Here is a 13,075-nt window from a genome sequence, read left to right as displayed (position 1 = left end):
AGAATCTAAGTAATAGCTGAGCTCTACTAACAAACACCTTGTTTAGAGTAAAATAATTTACACCTTGTAAGTGGTAAACAATTAAAAAACATATTCAGTTTTCCTCAGCAGTCGCAAAACTGGCCCTTTTCAAATTACGTCACACACTTCAGTATGTCTGTGTAAATTTAAATGTTTGCAGAATGAATGAGGTCCAGACCCCTCTCTACCTCTCCCCCTGAGTCCATATTGCAAGTTCCCTGAGGCTTAAAAATTGCATTAATCTTTGCTGTAATCTTTGGGAAGACTTTCAAGTGCTATTTTAACAAAATAAACTATGAAATATCTCTAAATTAAAGTGCTTAAAAATTAAGATGTAATTAAAGCTCTGGTTCCATGTGGAAAATTTTTGTTCCCAAACACTGATGTTGTGAAGAATTTCTCTTTCCACTACAGAGCAACCACTGCCCATTCCCCCTTCAGAACACTTTCCTGGATTGTCCCACCACACTCTCCCTCCGCTCCCTCCTGCACTGCTCTGTGCTGCAAAACATCCATGAGCCCAATGCTCATTCCTACTCTCTTTTACAGTTATATACTGGCAGTAAAGATTATGGCACTGTGATCTATTCCTATAGATGAATGCACACATTCAAAATTTGCTTTAACTCAGTTAACTCACCCACACTGAATCTTACCAGCACCAAACACCCACAATTCAATGAATACACAATATTTTCAAAGTAAAAAAAGATAATCCAAAATAAGTATTTGTGCATCTAACTAGGAAATATATTCCAGTATGTATTTTTGCGCTTGACCACAAATCTTTTGAAACACCTTGAAATGACAAACCTAAATTTTCTGCGTGTACTTTTGAAAAGACTCACTGTATCATAACCAATGAGTAAAAATAAATGAGCGAAAAAGGCTTTTGGGAAAACATTGGCTTTTTTTTTTTCTTTCCTTTGGGAGAAAAGAGAAAACATTTCCTTAGAAGGAAGGTTTGTTTCTTCCTTCCTCCATGTACTTAAAAGTATTGTTGAACCATTTCTTATAAGCTTTGAAAACAAGTATTTCCACCAGAAGGTGAAAAAGAGAATTACAAAACTGCCTCCAGTTCCATCAGACCTAGAGAAAGCTGGATGGAGTTGAAGAACCCCCACGTGTAGGTGTGAGTGTGTAAACAAGTGGGTGGTTGATGCTTCCCTGTAAAAGCAAGGAAAAGCCAAGGGCTCCATAGGAACGCTGTGATCACCACACGCTGCCACCCCTTGGTCACGGGATGAAAATGCTCGCACCTCACGGCAACGTGCTAGGAATCGCCCTGCACATCAGGCAAAAATCCCCGAAAAATCAACCTGCGGTTAACGAACTACAATGGGAGATTTTGCTGCACAAGCACAAGCATAAATATATTAGCTCAAACTAATGTAAAGCTTTTTATTTCAAGGGACAAAATCTGCTGACTCCCAAAGAGCATTTTCCAAGCTGTGATACATACCCTAAGGACTGCCTTCAGTCTGGCCTTTCCTGAAACAAAAATACACAAACTGGTGGAGAATAGTCACAGATTTTTTTTTTTTTTTTTCTTTTCCCACCTCCTATGTTTTTAAAACCCCTTGGAAACCAACTTGAGCTGCTCCAACCCTGGGCTCAGCCTCTGCTTTCTGCACTTGAGCTCCCAGCTCAGAAAGAGAAATAACATGAGCTGAGTACTCCATGGGAAGCACCCCAGCCTATGGCACAGCGCACTACTATTAGAGAGATGATTCAGCCTCTCCACACAGTTATTTCTGAATACTTAAAAATACATTTTCTCTGGTAGATTTTTTTAGTGTGTGCATCATCATCATGGCTAGTGAAGACTGCAGAAACAGAGGCAGATTTTAAACTGGCAGCAAATATCATAAGTTTAACTATAGATATAGCCATCAAAGTGAAGTGTAAAAAGTGTATCACTTGCAGATCAGTGTCCAGTATTCAGTAATCACAAAATATATGATGAGCTTCTGTGCAAATATAACCCATGATTTTAATAAGGTTTGTAACTATACATTTTGAAGGAAGTAAGCTGCAATTTTTATTCATTTTAAAAGGTGAGCTTACAGAATGTCAGCGAGGCCTAACTATTTCCACAGAAATAACCATTCCCATTCTCTGCATCTCAGTGGCTGGAGGATAACTGAGTTCAGCATCCAAGAACTCACCAAGAAGATTCTAGGAGAACCTTATAGACTTAAGAACAGGAGATTCTTACAGACTTAAACAGTTGGTTTTGCCCATACACACAGCAGTACAGATCTATAGATAGACTTCTGGTTACAATTCATGTTTTTACAGCTTACAACAAAGTCAGGGTTTCTGCAGTCCCACAGACTCCTCTATACAATCAATCCTTTCATCTCTTTAGGAGAAAAACAGCCCAATTTTGAAATGCCTGTTGCCTGAAGCTCAGGCCTCAATATTTCTGAGGGTTCTGTCCCTGACACACATTTCTAGGAGGCAATATCTGTTCCTGTTAGAGAAATAATGAACTGAAAATTAAAACTTTCAATTACATGCAACAGCAAGTCTGACGTACCAAATTACTTTTTTTTTTTTTTAATTGATGGCTTTGATTTTCACTTCCTCAGACTCACAAAGGATATTTGAATTACTAAATCCTTAATTTATTCAAACACAAAACACAGTTTTACTGAGGCATCTCAAAACTATCTGTATTTATATTTAATGAAAAACTTCTCAAAAGGTAAATAAGTCTGAATAATCAATTGCAGAACTAATAAAGTATGGCCAAAAGTAGTTTTAAGCTAGTGCAGAAAAGAAAGAAATATTCAGAATTCAGTTATTGAAAGAATATTCAGAGGAATGAAAGCTTTTGTACTTTGGGAGTGGCTTTTTTTTATATGCTTAAGTCTCCTATTAAAGCCAATAAGAGTTTTGGCTAAGTAATGAACCTGTAAGATTGCACCATGTGGCTTTTCATATTAAAAAAAATGTTACGTTTCACTAGAGGATTCAATATTTTGAACAGATAACTTATCAATTCACTTTAAAAAGTACTTCTGTGAGTGACTTATAAAATGGATCAATATTCCACGATACAGGAAAGTGTTGAATTTTTTATGCACCTGATTAATGCATTGTTATCATCCCAGTAATTAAAAGGAGCGGCATTACACACAATCAGCATGATACATCTTACTCAGCACCTCCTGGCAGTTGCCTGCAAAAATTAAACTCATTAATCACTGTGATGCCAAGAAAGAAGCCTGGAAAAGATGAAGAAGCTCTATTTTATGGGAAAACAGTTCTCAAATCAAAGTGTAGGAGAAAATCCCTTCCACTGTACAATATGCAAAACATTTATCTCATCGGTCTAAATGGTAAACCAATCAAAATTATCATTTAAAAGGTAACCTCATCAATCTAAAAAAGAGAATTATGCTAACAAAATTGTTCACAACCTGCTATACCACTACACTAAACTGAATGAAGAGTTCTCAGAGATGTTTCCTCATCTAAATAAATGTAGTGAAAAGCTAATCTTATAACAAGGTAAATATGTCATCTGAATTTGATTTAGAGCTGCTGCAGTAAGTTTAATATCAATAATGCCACAGAACCAACTAGGAAGTGTTTTTCTGGGGTCATTTATACAGAACCTAGTTTCCTTATTACTCCTCTTGTAAATAACATGATTGTCTCATCAGATGAATAATTAACATGAAAAATTTGCAAGATTTTATCCAGGTTTTGTTCCATAGTTAGATCTACTATGTACATATTTTTCATAGACCTGTATATATTTTTCATGTAATTATTTAAAATTCTAAAGAATGCTGTGACCTCTACTTTGCTGTATTTTTCTGCTACTAAAACAATGTTCTCAAGTGTGTCTCAATGGTGTCTGTAAGTCACAGTTGTCATAGAAAATCATTACTGGTTTTGATTTGAATTTTGATAGGGAGTTACTACCTCCTTTTAACTCTTTATAGATTTCAAGCAGTATTTTTCCATCAGTAATACTTCGAGTGGACAGAATGCTTACTTACAATACTGTGACCTTCAAAGGCAACATCCTGTCTTTTCCTCTGTTTTGTTCTGCATTGAAGTCTGTGCTGGTGCTTAAAAATACACCGCACATATTTCAATAGGAAAAGTCATCATCAGTAACCCATAAAATACACTCAGTTCTCTCCCTATTATTAATCACATGATAAAGTTAGGAACAGAACAGTCTCATTCTTAGGTTTGCTTTGATATTTCCAAGTGTGAGAAGTGAGAAAACCCTTTGTTTCTATATGTTTCAGTTCTGGATTTTCCTACTACATTGATGTCAAAAGATGAAAGACAACGTGAATGTCCCACTTGTGCAAAACAGAAAATAGAAATCTAATCTTAGGAAAGAGTTTCCAGTGCTGTCTCGTTAAGCCCTTCCCCACGATGAGCAATTGCATGTACTCCTGGCACCCTGCACAGACCACTCTCCTTGTACTTGTCCCATGGTCTTTGCCAGCTCTCTGGCTCACTTTCCCCCTTTCCTCAAGGGTCTCATGCCCAGGGCTGCATTTGCTCATCCTGAGCGAGCCTGACTGCTGCCACTCTGTCTCTGCTGCTCTCGCCACAGACAAGGGCGAGAGGTCACTGTCAGCTCACCCTGGCACGGGACAGAGGGGTTCGGCACCCCGGACAGCTCCTCTGACCCGGGACAGAGGGGTTCGGCACCCCGGACAGCTCCTCTGACCGGGACAGAGGGGTTCGGCACCCCGGACAGCTCCTCTGACCCGGGACAGAGGGGTTCGGCACCCCGGACAGCTCCTCTGATCGGGACAGAGGGGTTCGGCACCCCGGACAGCTCCTCTGACCGGGACAGAGGGGTTCGGCACCCCGGACAGCTCCCCAGCCCCGCTCCGCTCCGGTTCAGCACCGCGGACACTTCCAGCCGTCCCGCCCCCTCCTGCCGGCGCCTGGCCCCGCGGGCCGGACCCCGCTCCTCGAAACACACGATTTAAAGGCCATTTCCACTGGTTTGTCACGACTTCATCCTCCCGACCTGAACGACCCTCTGCCAGAGACCACCAGCTCAGGTTTCCCAGACTCTGCTGGAAGGGCGCCCCTGTGAACTGCCGACCTAATCTAGAGAACTTTCTCAGACAGGTTGCCCCCTTTAGAAACAATTCATACTAAGTGTCCACGTGCGTTAAGGAGTCACCCCAAACCCCTGCTTCTGGCCACACTTTTTTGCACTTCGTTGCAGAAGACACTAGGCAGGCACAGACAGCAGTGTCCCTCGACAGGGCCCAGCAGTACTCTTCACTCACACACCTCGGAATGGATCGGGGAGGGAGGGAAGGGGAGAAGAAAAGAAAGAAAAAAAAAAGAAAGAGAGAAAAACTTTCCTTAAAGGATATTATTATTTATTATTATTATTATTATTATTATTATTATTATTATTATTATTATTATTATTATTATTTTGGAGCTTGTCAGCGGAAATCACTCGCACATGCTAAACTGCAGGCTTTCCTCTGCCTCCGCAGTCAGCGCTTCTGGTGACCACAGAAGCGGCTCCAGACATCTGCTGTCTGCAAGTCCAGGAAAGCGAAATTAAAACAATGAGGAAAATGTGCCTGAGCCCAGCCCTGGAGGTGGCACTCCGCTGGCTCGCAGCGACACCTAGAGCTCAGCACACGGCCGGGAAGGGCCCCGTGTCCCCAGCCACACCGGGAGAGAGTCACGAGTGGGTGCAAGCGCCCGGGGAAGGGCCCGGTGTCCTCCTGCGCTTGGCCAGGGCCAAGGGGCAGCAGTGCCAAGATCGCTGCCGGTGAGCAGGTCACAGGGAAGAGTCAGATCGGGCCCCTGTCACTGCTGTCCCCCGGGGCTGTCAGCGTTCAGTCACCTCGGGGAGAGGTTTAGGTCGATTGGCCCCATCGCTGACAGAAGTGCACTTGCTCTGTGGTCCACAAAAGTCTTTACGAAGGGAGGGGAGAATGGACAGGGATTTAAAAGATAATCCGAGGACATTTCCCTGCATACACAAGTCTCTCCTCCGAGTGAAGCAGCCCTGCTGTTGCGGCTTGAAGCTGTGCCTTGCTTGGGAAGGCTCCCAGAGCCAAAGCTAAACCCTGCTGCAAAGCTAACGCGTCCCACTCGGGCAAGAAGTATTTTTAACAGACACAAACATTATTTCCAACTGCAGCCATTTGCTTCCCCTTGTGTGTGCTTCCACAGAGGCAGAAAGCACTCAAATCCCTCTGCAAACCTAACACCAGCCAGCCATGCGGAGCCACATGTTTTGATCTATCACTGGCCCTTGTTCTCTCAGTCTGTCCCCCTCCTCGCCACCCCGAAAGAACCAGGAGCAATCGACCCAGACTAGTTTAACTCCATCGGACACAGCAGGCAGCCAGCGGCCTGCTTTAGTCACTCGTTACTAAGGCGATATGCAGATGCACCCTTTAAAGGAGCGGGAGGTGCGCGGCCGAAGTTTCCAGCGTCCCCTCAGGGGCTCACCCAGGGCCAGCGAGGAGGGGGGACAGAGAGACCCAGCAACGGCTGCTCAGGGGCTAAAAAGTTTCCCTGCTGTCAGGTTAGGAGGAGGTTGACAGGAAAGCGAGGAGGGAGGGACAAGGTGAAGACTTCTGCCCCGGGAGAGTGTTAAAGGGTAAAATACGGAATAAAAATTAAAAAAAAAAAAAATAAAAAAAAAGGGGGGGGGGGGTGGGGAGCCTTGTCGCGTAGCTTGGGGGCATCAGGACAGAGCTGGCACTTGGCGTTTCCTAAGGTGCTGACCCCGTGCCCCCAGCCCCGCTCCACGGGAGCGGAGAGCCGCGCAAGGAGCTCTTGCTCAAGGTAACGGGGAGAGCTGCGGGGACAGCGCGGGGGCGGGCGAGTCCTGGCTCCGCTCGACTCCCAGCGGGCTCCGTCCCGTACTATTCCCGGCACTTCAGGGCAAGAAGAGCAGCGCAAAGACCCGCCTGGAAAGAAGAGCGGACAAACCGCAAGAAATCGCTGCCAGCTCAGAGGGGCACACAGCCATCCCGCAGGACAGGGGGCGGGGAGGAGGGGGCACCCAAAACCCAACCCAACCCCACGCGAACGACACCGGCGCTTACATCCTCCTCCTCGCAGTCACTTCGCGACTGGTACTGGAAGCGGGGCCGGCTGCCTTCCTGTTGCAATGGACGCGGGGTCTTGCCGGCAGCGCCGTCCTCCTCGCTGCTCTGGGCGCCCAGGAGGTGACTCGCTTCGGGGGGAACGGGGAACGAGCGGGAGGTGTTGATCTTCCCGCTGAACCGCTGGTACAGTGAAGCCATGAAGTCAATCCGCGGGAAACGAGGGAGAGGGAGGGCAAGAGAGCCGCTTCTTTTTTTCTTCCCCTCCTCTCTTCTTTTTTGGCTACAGCATGCTACACGCGGGTGAGGATCAGTCCCACGTCAGTGGGAAGGAGAGCGAGGGATCCTGCTCCCCGGTCCTCTGCACCGGCACCCGGAGAGAAGCCGGGGGGTTCAACGGGGGAGTGATGAGAGGAAGAAGAAAGAAGATAGATAAATAAATAATAAAACGCAATCGAGCCGTAACACCACAGGCCCCGGGAATGCTGCACCATCCAGTGTTGGGAAAGAAAAAAAAATAGAAGAGAAAAAAAAATTAACCAAAACACTCCACGAAGACGTACCCCTGATAATGGCGTCTGAGTGGATCAGCATTAAATGTGCTTTGGGGGTGTGCGTGTGTTTGCAAAAGCAGGGAAAAAAAAAAAAAAAAAAAAAAAAAGGAAGGGGGGCTGGCTCAATCGCCGGCTGTCAGCGGCTCCCCAGGCAGGGGTGGCGGAGCAGTCGCCTCCGAGGTCGCATACCAACAGTGTGCACAAGCGAGAGGCAGAGTGACAGAGTGTGTGAGACGGAGTGGAAGAGGCTGGGAAGCCTCATTCAAAGCACGTTGCTCTTCCTGGGAAGGAGGGCTCTTCTACGATCATCTCCTTTCGGTACCTTCTGGGGTTTTTTCCTGCCTAATTTTTTTTCCCGGGGAAACAACTCAAAAAAAGGGAAAAAAAAAAAAAAAAAAGGCAACAGACACCTGATCGCCAGCAGAGAGAGAGAAAAAAGAAGTGGGGAGGGGGAAGGCGAGGCTGGGAGGCGGGACCGGCAGCTGGAGGGGCTCTGGGAGGCCGCTGTGCGCGGAATGGCTCGGCCCCGAGGAAGGGGAGAGAGGAGGGAAGGCGAAGCCTCCCCACTGCCCTGCCCTGCCCCAGCGGGCACGGCTCAGCCCGGCAAGCGGGCACTGCCCGGTCCCCGTCCCTCCGCCCGTCCTCCTTTCCCCCACGGCCGGGGAGAGGAGGGAGAAGAGGGGGGATCGCGGATTTTTTGGAGGTGGTCATTGTCGTCGCTTTTAAAAATAATCCGGTAAATCGTGTCTCTTACTATTTTTGTATTAATTCATTTTTGCTGCATTAAAACGTGCTTCAGCGCCACTCAGTGGAAATCCGCCCAAAGCTGCTCCCGGCGGCTCCGGCCGGGGATAAACAACGGCGACGCCGGCGCCGGGGATGGATCGGGGGCTGGGCTTGGGCTGGGGTCGGGGTCGGGGTCAGGGTCGGGGTCAGATCCGGGGCCGGGACACGCCGGGAGCCCCCGCCACGGCCTTTGCTCGGAGCCGCCGGGCCCCGCTCCCGCAGCCCGGGAACCGCGGCCGCCGCTCCGCGCTCCGGGCGGGGACACCGGGCACGGCTCGGGCCGCACCGCGGAGCTGCCGGCGGGGTCCTGCCCCGCCAGCCCAGCTCTGCTGCTCGGGACAGAGTGACAATTCCTGTTGCTCCAGCACCAGGCCCCGGCGTTTCCATAGCAACAGATGTTTAGGTTTAAAGGAAAGTGGCAGAGTTGCTGTCCCCACTTCTGCTCTCCAAAATCCTCCCTTTTGACCTCTAAATTTACCAGAGATATTGTGATCACAACACACAAAGCATGTTTGCCCATTCCCTTTGAGAGACTTGCTGCTGAAGAGCTCACAAACTTCATTATAGTATAACTAGTGGATTTTATGGGCTAAAATTCTGTTTCTAAACACTGCTCTTGCTTAAAGTTTTAGCTGTTATATTATTATAAGATAATACCATCTGTGATGTATGTAATTTCATCAGTCTTAAAAAAAACCCACTTCAGTAGATCATGTATACAATATTCTAGAGTGCAACGATTTTCCCCTCCATGATTTCAATAACTGCCTGATCAAAAATCTCTTTGTGTCTGAATGGTTTCATCCACTCCTTTTTATTTGTGTCTTCAAAGTCAGGCATGAAAAGTCTTAACATTTAGATGAAAAGGGAACCTTATCTCATCAAGAGAGAAAACAAAAACAAACACTCTATCTCCTTCCCAACAGAACTTGAAAGAAGGAATCATTTTGATCTTCACAACTGAGATCCTGACATTTAATTAAAAAACAAGATGAGCACACAATGCTCTGAAGCAGAGGTCTGGCTTCTAAGTCATAGTGACATCCATCATAACAGAAGTAACTTTCCAGAAGCCACTTGGAGCCCTTGTAACTTCTGTTTCAGGCACGAACTGACTACCAAAAATCTGGACACATAGCTCAGCTAAATTCCACCTTGAACTGCATTCATGATTTTTGGAATAATCACAGCCTTATGATATTTGGAATTGGTGATAACTAGTGCTTAAAAAAACAAAGGAACAAGAGAATAAAATTAAAAGAAATAATACATTTTTAACTTCTAAGAAAAAACTAGGACACAAAGGAATAATCAAAGAAAGCCACAAAAAGGCAAGACAAAACCACTCAGCAGGAAAAAAACAACAAAGATTAAACGTCTGAATGAAAAAGTTTCAAAGAAAGTACAGAAGAAAGAAAACATTCAGCATCACAGCCCAGTTCAAAACCAAAAGAGCCTCTAAGGAACAATTCAGATCCAAACACATTGTGGTTTTAATTCTTAAGAACCAAGATTTCACATAATTGAGTTTGCTTAGTCATGCACACATATATTGGACATGTATGTGTGTACACAATTCCTGGAAAAATTATATTAAGGGAATATAGAATTGCAATGTCAAATACTTGAAAAGCTCCATAAAAAACAAACAGTCAAATGGTTCTCATCCACCAAAAGATCCTGCTCATGTAGCTTTGGGCTGTGATTCATTTACCCAAAAATAAATAATTACAGCTATTTAAAGGCACTTCTGATTCCAGCTCTCCCCTCCATGACAAACCAGGGACAGCAGAAACAATTTAATGCCATGTTCTGGGTATCATGGTGGGTGAAGGATGTTTGCACCAGTTGGGAACTGCAAGACACATTTCTGTCACCCTGTTCCAGCCAGAGTGACCTTGTGTGCAAGGGCTGAGCAGGCAGCTGGAGGCAGAACTATCTTGATTAACCCCCTACAACAAGATGCACCAGGATCAGCCTGTCGATGCCATTGCTGAAAGCAGAAGGATTTTTCTCAGTCATAGGGACCCAGATGATTACATGAGGGACTCTGGAGAGCACTCCAGCCTGCCTGGGCACAAGTTATCTCAGGATGTCCCTGCTAACATGTTATGGTAGTCCTGCCTGCCTGCTAGGGAACGAGCCCAGGGCTCCTGAGGCACTGCTCAGGGCTGGAAGCACCTCTCCCCTCCTCCTGTGGTTAATGTGCTGTTCATCTGTGCATGACTGGGAGCCCAGAGCCCTCTACAATGTCCTGCTTATGTCACCACATAGTGGCACACAACGTGCACACCAAGAGGGCATGGAAAGCGTGGAGCCAAAACCAAGAAGCACAGGAAACATGTGAGACATGGCAGCAAAATGGCACGAAACAAACACCACATCAGGAACTGGGGTTGCATTGCAGCAAAAGAGCTTCCCAGCCCGTGGCAAGATTTGAGGAGAAATGAGCAATCTGTGTTATGAAACGTGTGTAAAGAGGCAAAATATTTCAAAAGTACAAACAGAAGGTTCTTGTTTGTAAGCACACATCCTACATGTAAGAAAAATCCTTTCCCTAAACCCTGCAATGAGATCCCAAGATAAAAATCACGGCACTTCAAAACAAACAGTGTCCTCAAGCGTCTTTTAGTTGTATATTTAATTCAGTATCCAAAGTTTTGAAGGGAATTTTGATTCCCAGCTAGTGACATTTCCATCAAAATAAAGTGTGTTAGTTAAGACATTTTCCCTGCAGCACCAAAGTATGTTTTCTGACATTTTTAAAGCATTCAGAAAAAAATGACACTTTTTTTCTCCCTATGTTGTATAAATAAACAGTGTCCCCATATTTCAGCACTATTAATGTAACACAATCAAAAGCAGGTCAAACCCAAGCCCTACTGCCTTTAAAACTTTACATTAAATATTTGTTTTCAGACAAATCAGCTCAGAATAACACTGGCAAAGAAACAATTCAACAATATTACTCCTGGATATTTTTTATTTAGATATAACTTCTATCTGTCAGGGAATTCATGCATTGTTATTCATGTTCCATTCTTCTTTCTGACAAAGCAATTTATGAGCTTGCCATCAAAATAATATAGAGTTTGTTGCAGACAGAGCCAAACATGTTTCTAGTTTTCAAGTGGTGATAGTTATTAAGCAGCTGATTAGTGTGGTTTTTTAAACAAATATATTTTTCAATAGTTCAAGCACACTTTTTATTATTTGAACTATTATATTTTCATTTTCCAATGAACTTGTGAAGGAATTTTAGAATTTCCTGGTTATTTTTTTAATATCACTCCCAAAAAGGCCAAGTTAGTATTTTATCTTTAAATGACTGCATTTATTAATACAAAACATCTGGGGTTTTTATAATACCAACTGTCTAGGTACTAGAAAGACAAAGATACAATATTTTAACTCCTATTACCAGGGTCAGCCAAGATAATATCATCCAGCTCATGAATCACTAAAGGCCCCAGGCTTATGCCTTCTATACATCTGCTGCCTGGTGTCAACTGAAAACCCAACCAAACCAGAACAGGACTTCCCTTTCCTGTGCCAAATGCACCAATTCAGCTGTCCCTGAGGACACACTTGAGCATTCATTTTGATCTAACAGGTGTGCTGGGGGAGCATTGCACTGTGGCAAGACAAGTGACAGTAGGGCTGCAGAGGGGCAGTGTATATTGTGGAATTAGTATGCTGAGCTCATTATTTGTGCCAGCAGCATCTCAGAGCAAGTCATGTAGAAATGCAGCATTGGACAGTGAGTGAGGACATAGAGAAGCATATTTCTCTCTGGAATCACACACTATACAGAAAAATAATCTTGCAGGCTTTATAATGATTAAAAAATAAAACAAACTAAAGTCCCTAAATGAACAAGGAAGCTCTCCCGGCTGGACTAAGAGAAACATTGGTAAAATTAGTTTTCTGGGCACCAGAAGAATATTTCAGTCTTCCACATGTGGTAGAATGAAGGCTTTTGTGGGGAATAGAAAACACTACTAGTCAAGTACTTGTAATAATAGAAAATGGTGGCTTTACAGGATACAAGATTAAGGGGAAAAAAGAAAGTAGACTGGAAGAAAAGGCTCTTGGGAGAAGAGATGGGCCCAGAGAGAGCCAAGAAGAAAAAAATCAAAAGCATATAGAAGAGGCAGGGACACAGTGAAGTACCAGGAGGGCTGAGAGAAAAAGGAGATGAAGACTAGTGAGGTCAAAGAGGCAGAGAAGAAATGGACCAAAACTGTCAGAGGTGGAAAGCACCAACGTGCCTGGGGAGCAGGGAGCCAGGCTGGGCTGGTACAAGGTTAATTGGAGCCACACAATGGGAGCATTTTCAAAACCAGGGAGATCAGCTGCTGCAGAGGGCAATTCCAGCACCTGGTGGATGAATGTTCTCTCAGTGGTCAGTAAGACAGGTGATTGTAACCACAGAGAGTCTTGGTACCCACCAAGGCCTAATTAAATGAAATCAGGAGCACATAGCTGAATATCAGCAGGTTCTTCCTGGTAGTGTGAGCAGGACTGTTTCCAAAGGAAATGGGTGAAAGTCCTAATGCTGAGGACACTTATAAATAGACTGTATGAGGCATTAGAAAATGTGCTGTAAGGCATAATCCTGCCAGCTGGCAAAAC

General features: G+C 44.9%; 1 protein-coding gene across 1 annotated transcript in view; it reads right to left on the bottom strand.

Annotated features, from left to right (window-relative positions):
• The window catches only part of DPP6 (dipeptidyl peptidase like 6), a 394,434-nt gene extending 387,057 nt beyond the window's left edge, over positions 1-7,377 (bottom strand). Inside the window, exon 1 of the mRNA XM_053979702.1 lies at positions 7,101-7,377. Within this exon, the coding sequence (XP_053835677.1) occupies positions 7,101-7,301 (201 nt within the window). The 5' untranslated portion in view covers positions 7,302-7,377. The remainder of the gene's footprint in view (positions 1-7,100) is intronic.
• Positions 7,378-13,075: the final 5,698 nt, after the last annotated feature.

The sequence above is a fragment of the Vidua macroura genome, chromosome 1, assembly GCF_024509145.1.
Source record: "Vidua macroura isolate BioBank_ID:100142 chromosome 1, ASM2450914v1, whole genome shotgun sequence".
Lineage (NCBI taxonomy): Eukaryota > Metazoa > Chordata > Aves > Passeriformes > Viduidae > Vidua > Vidua macroura.
This window is presented reverse-complemented; position numbering and strand designations above follow the sequence as displayed.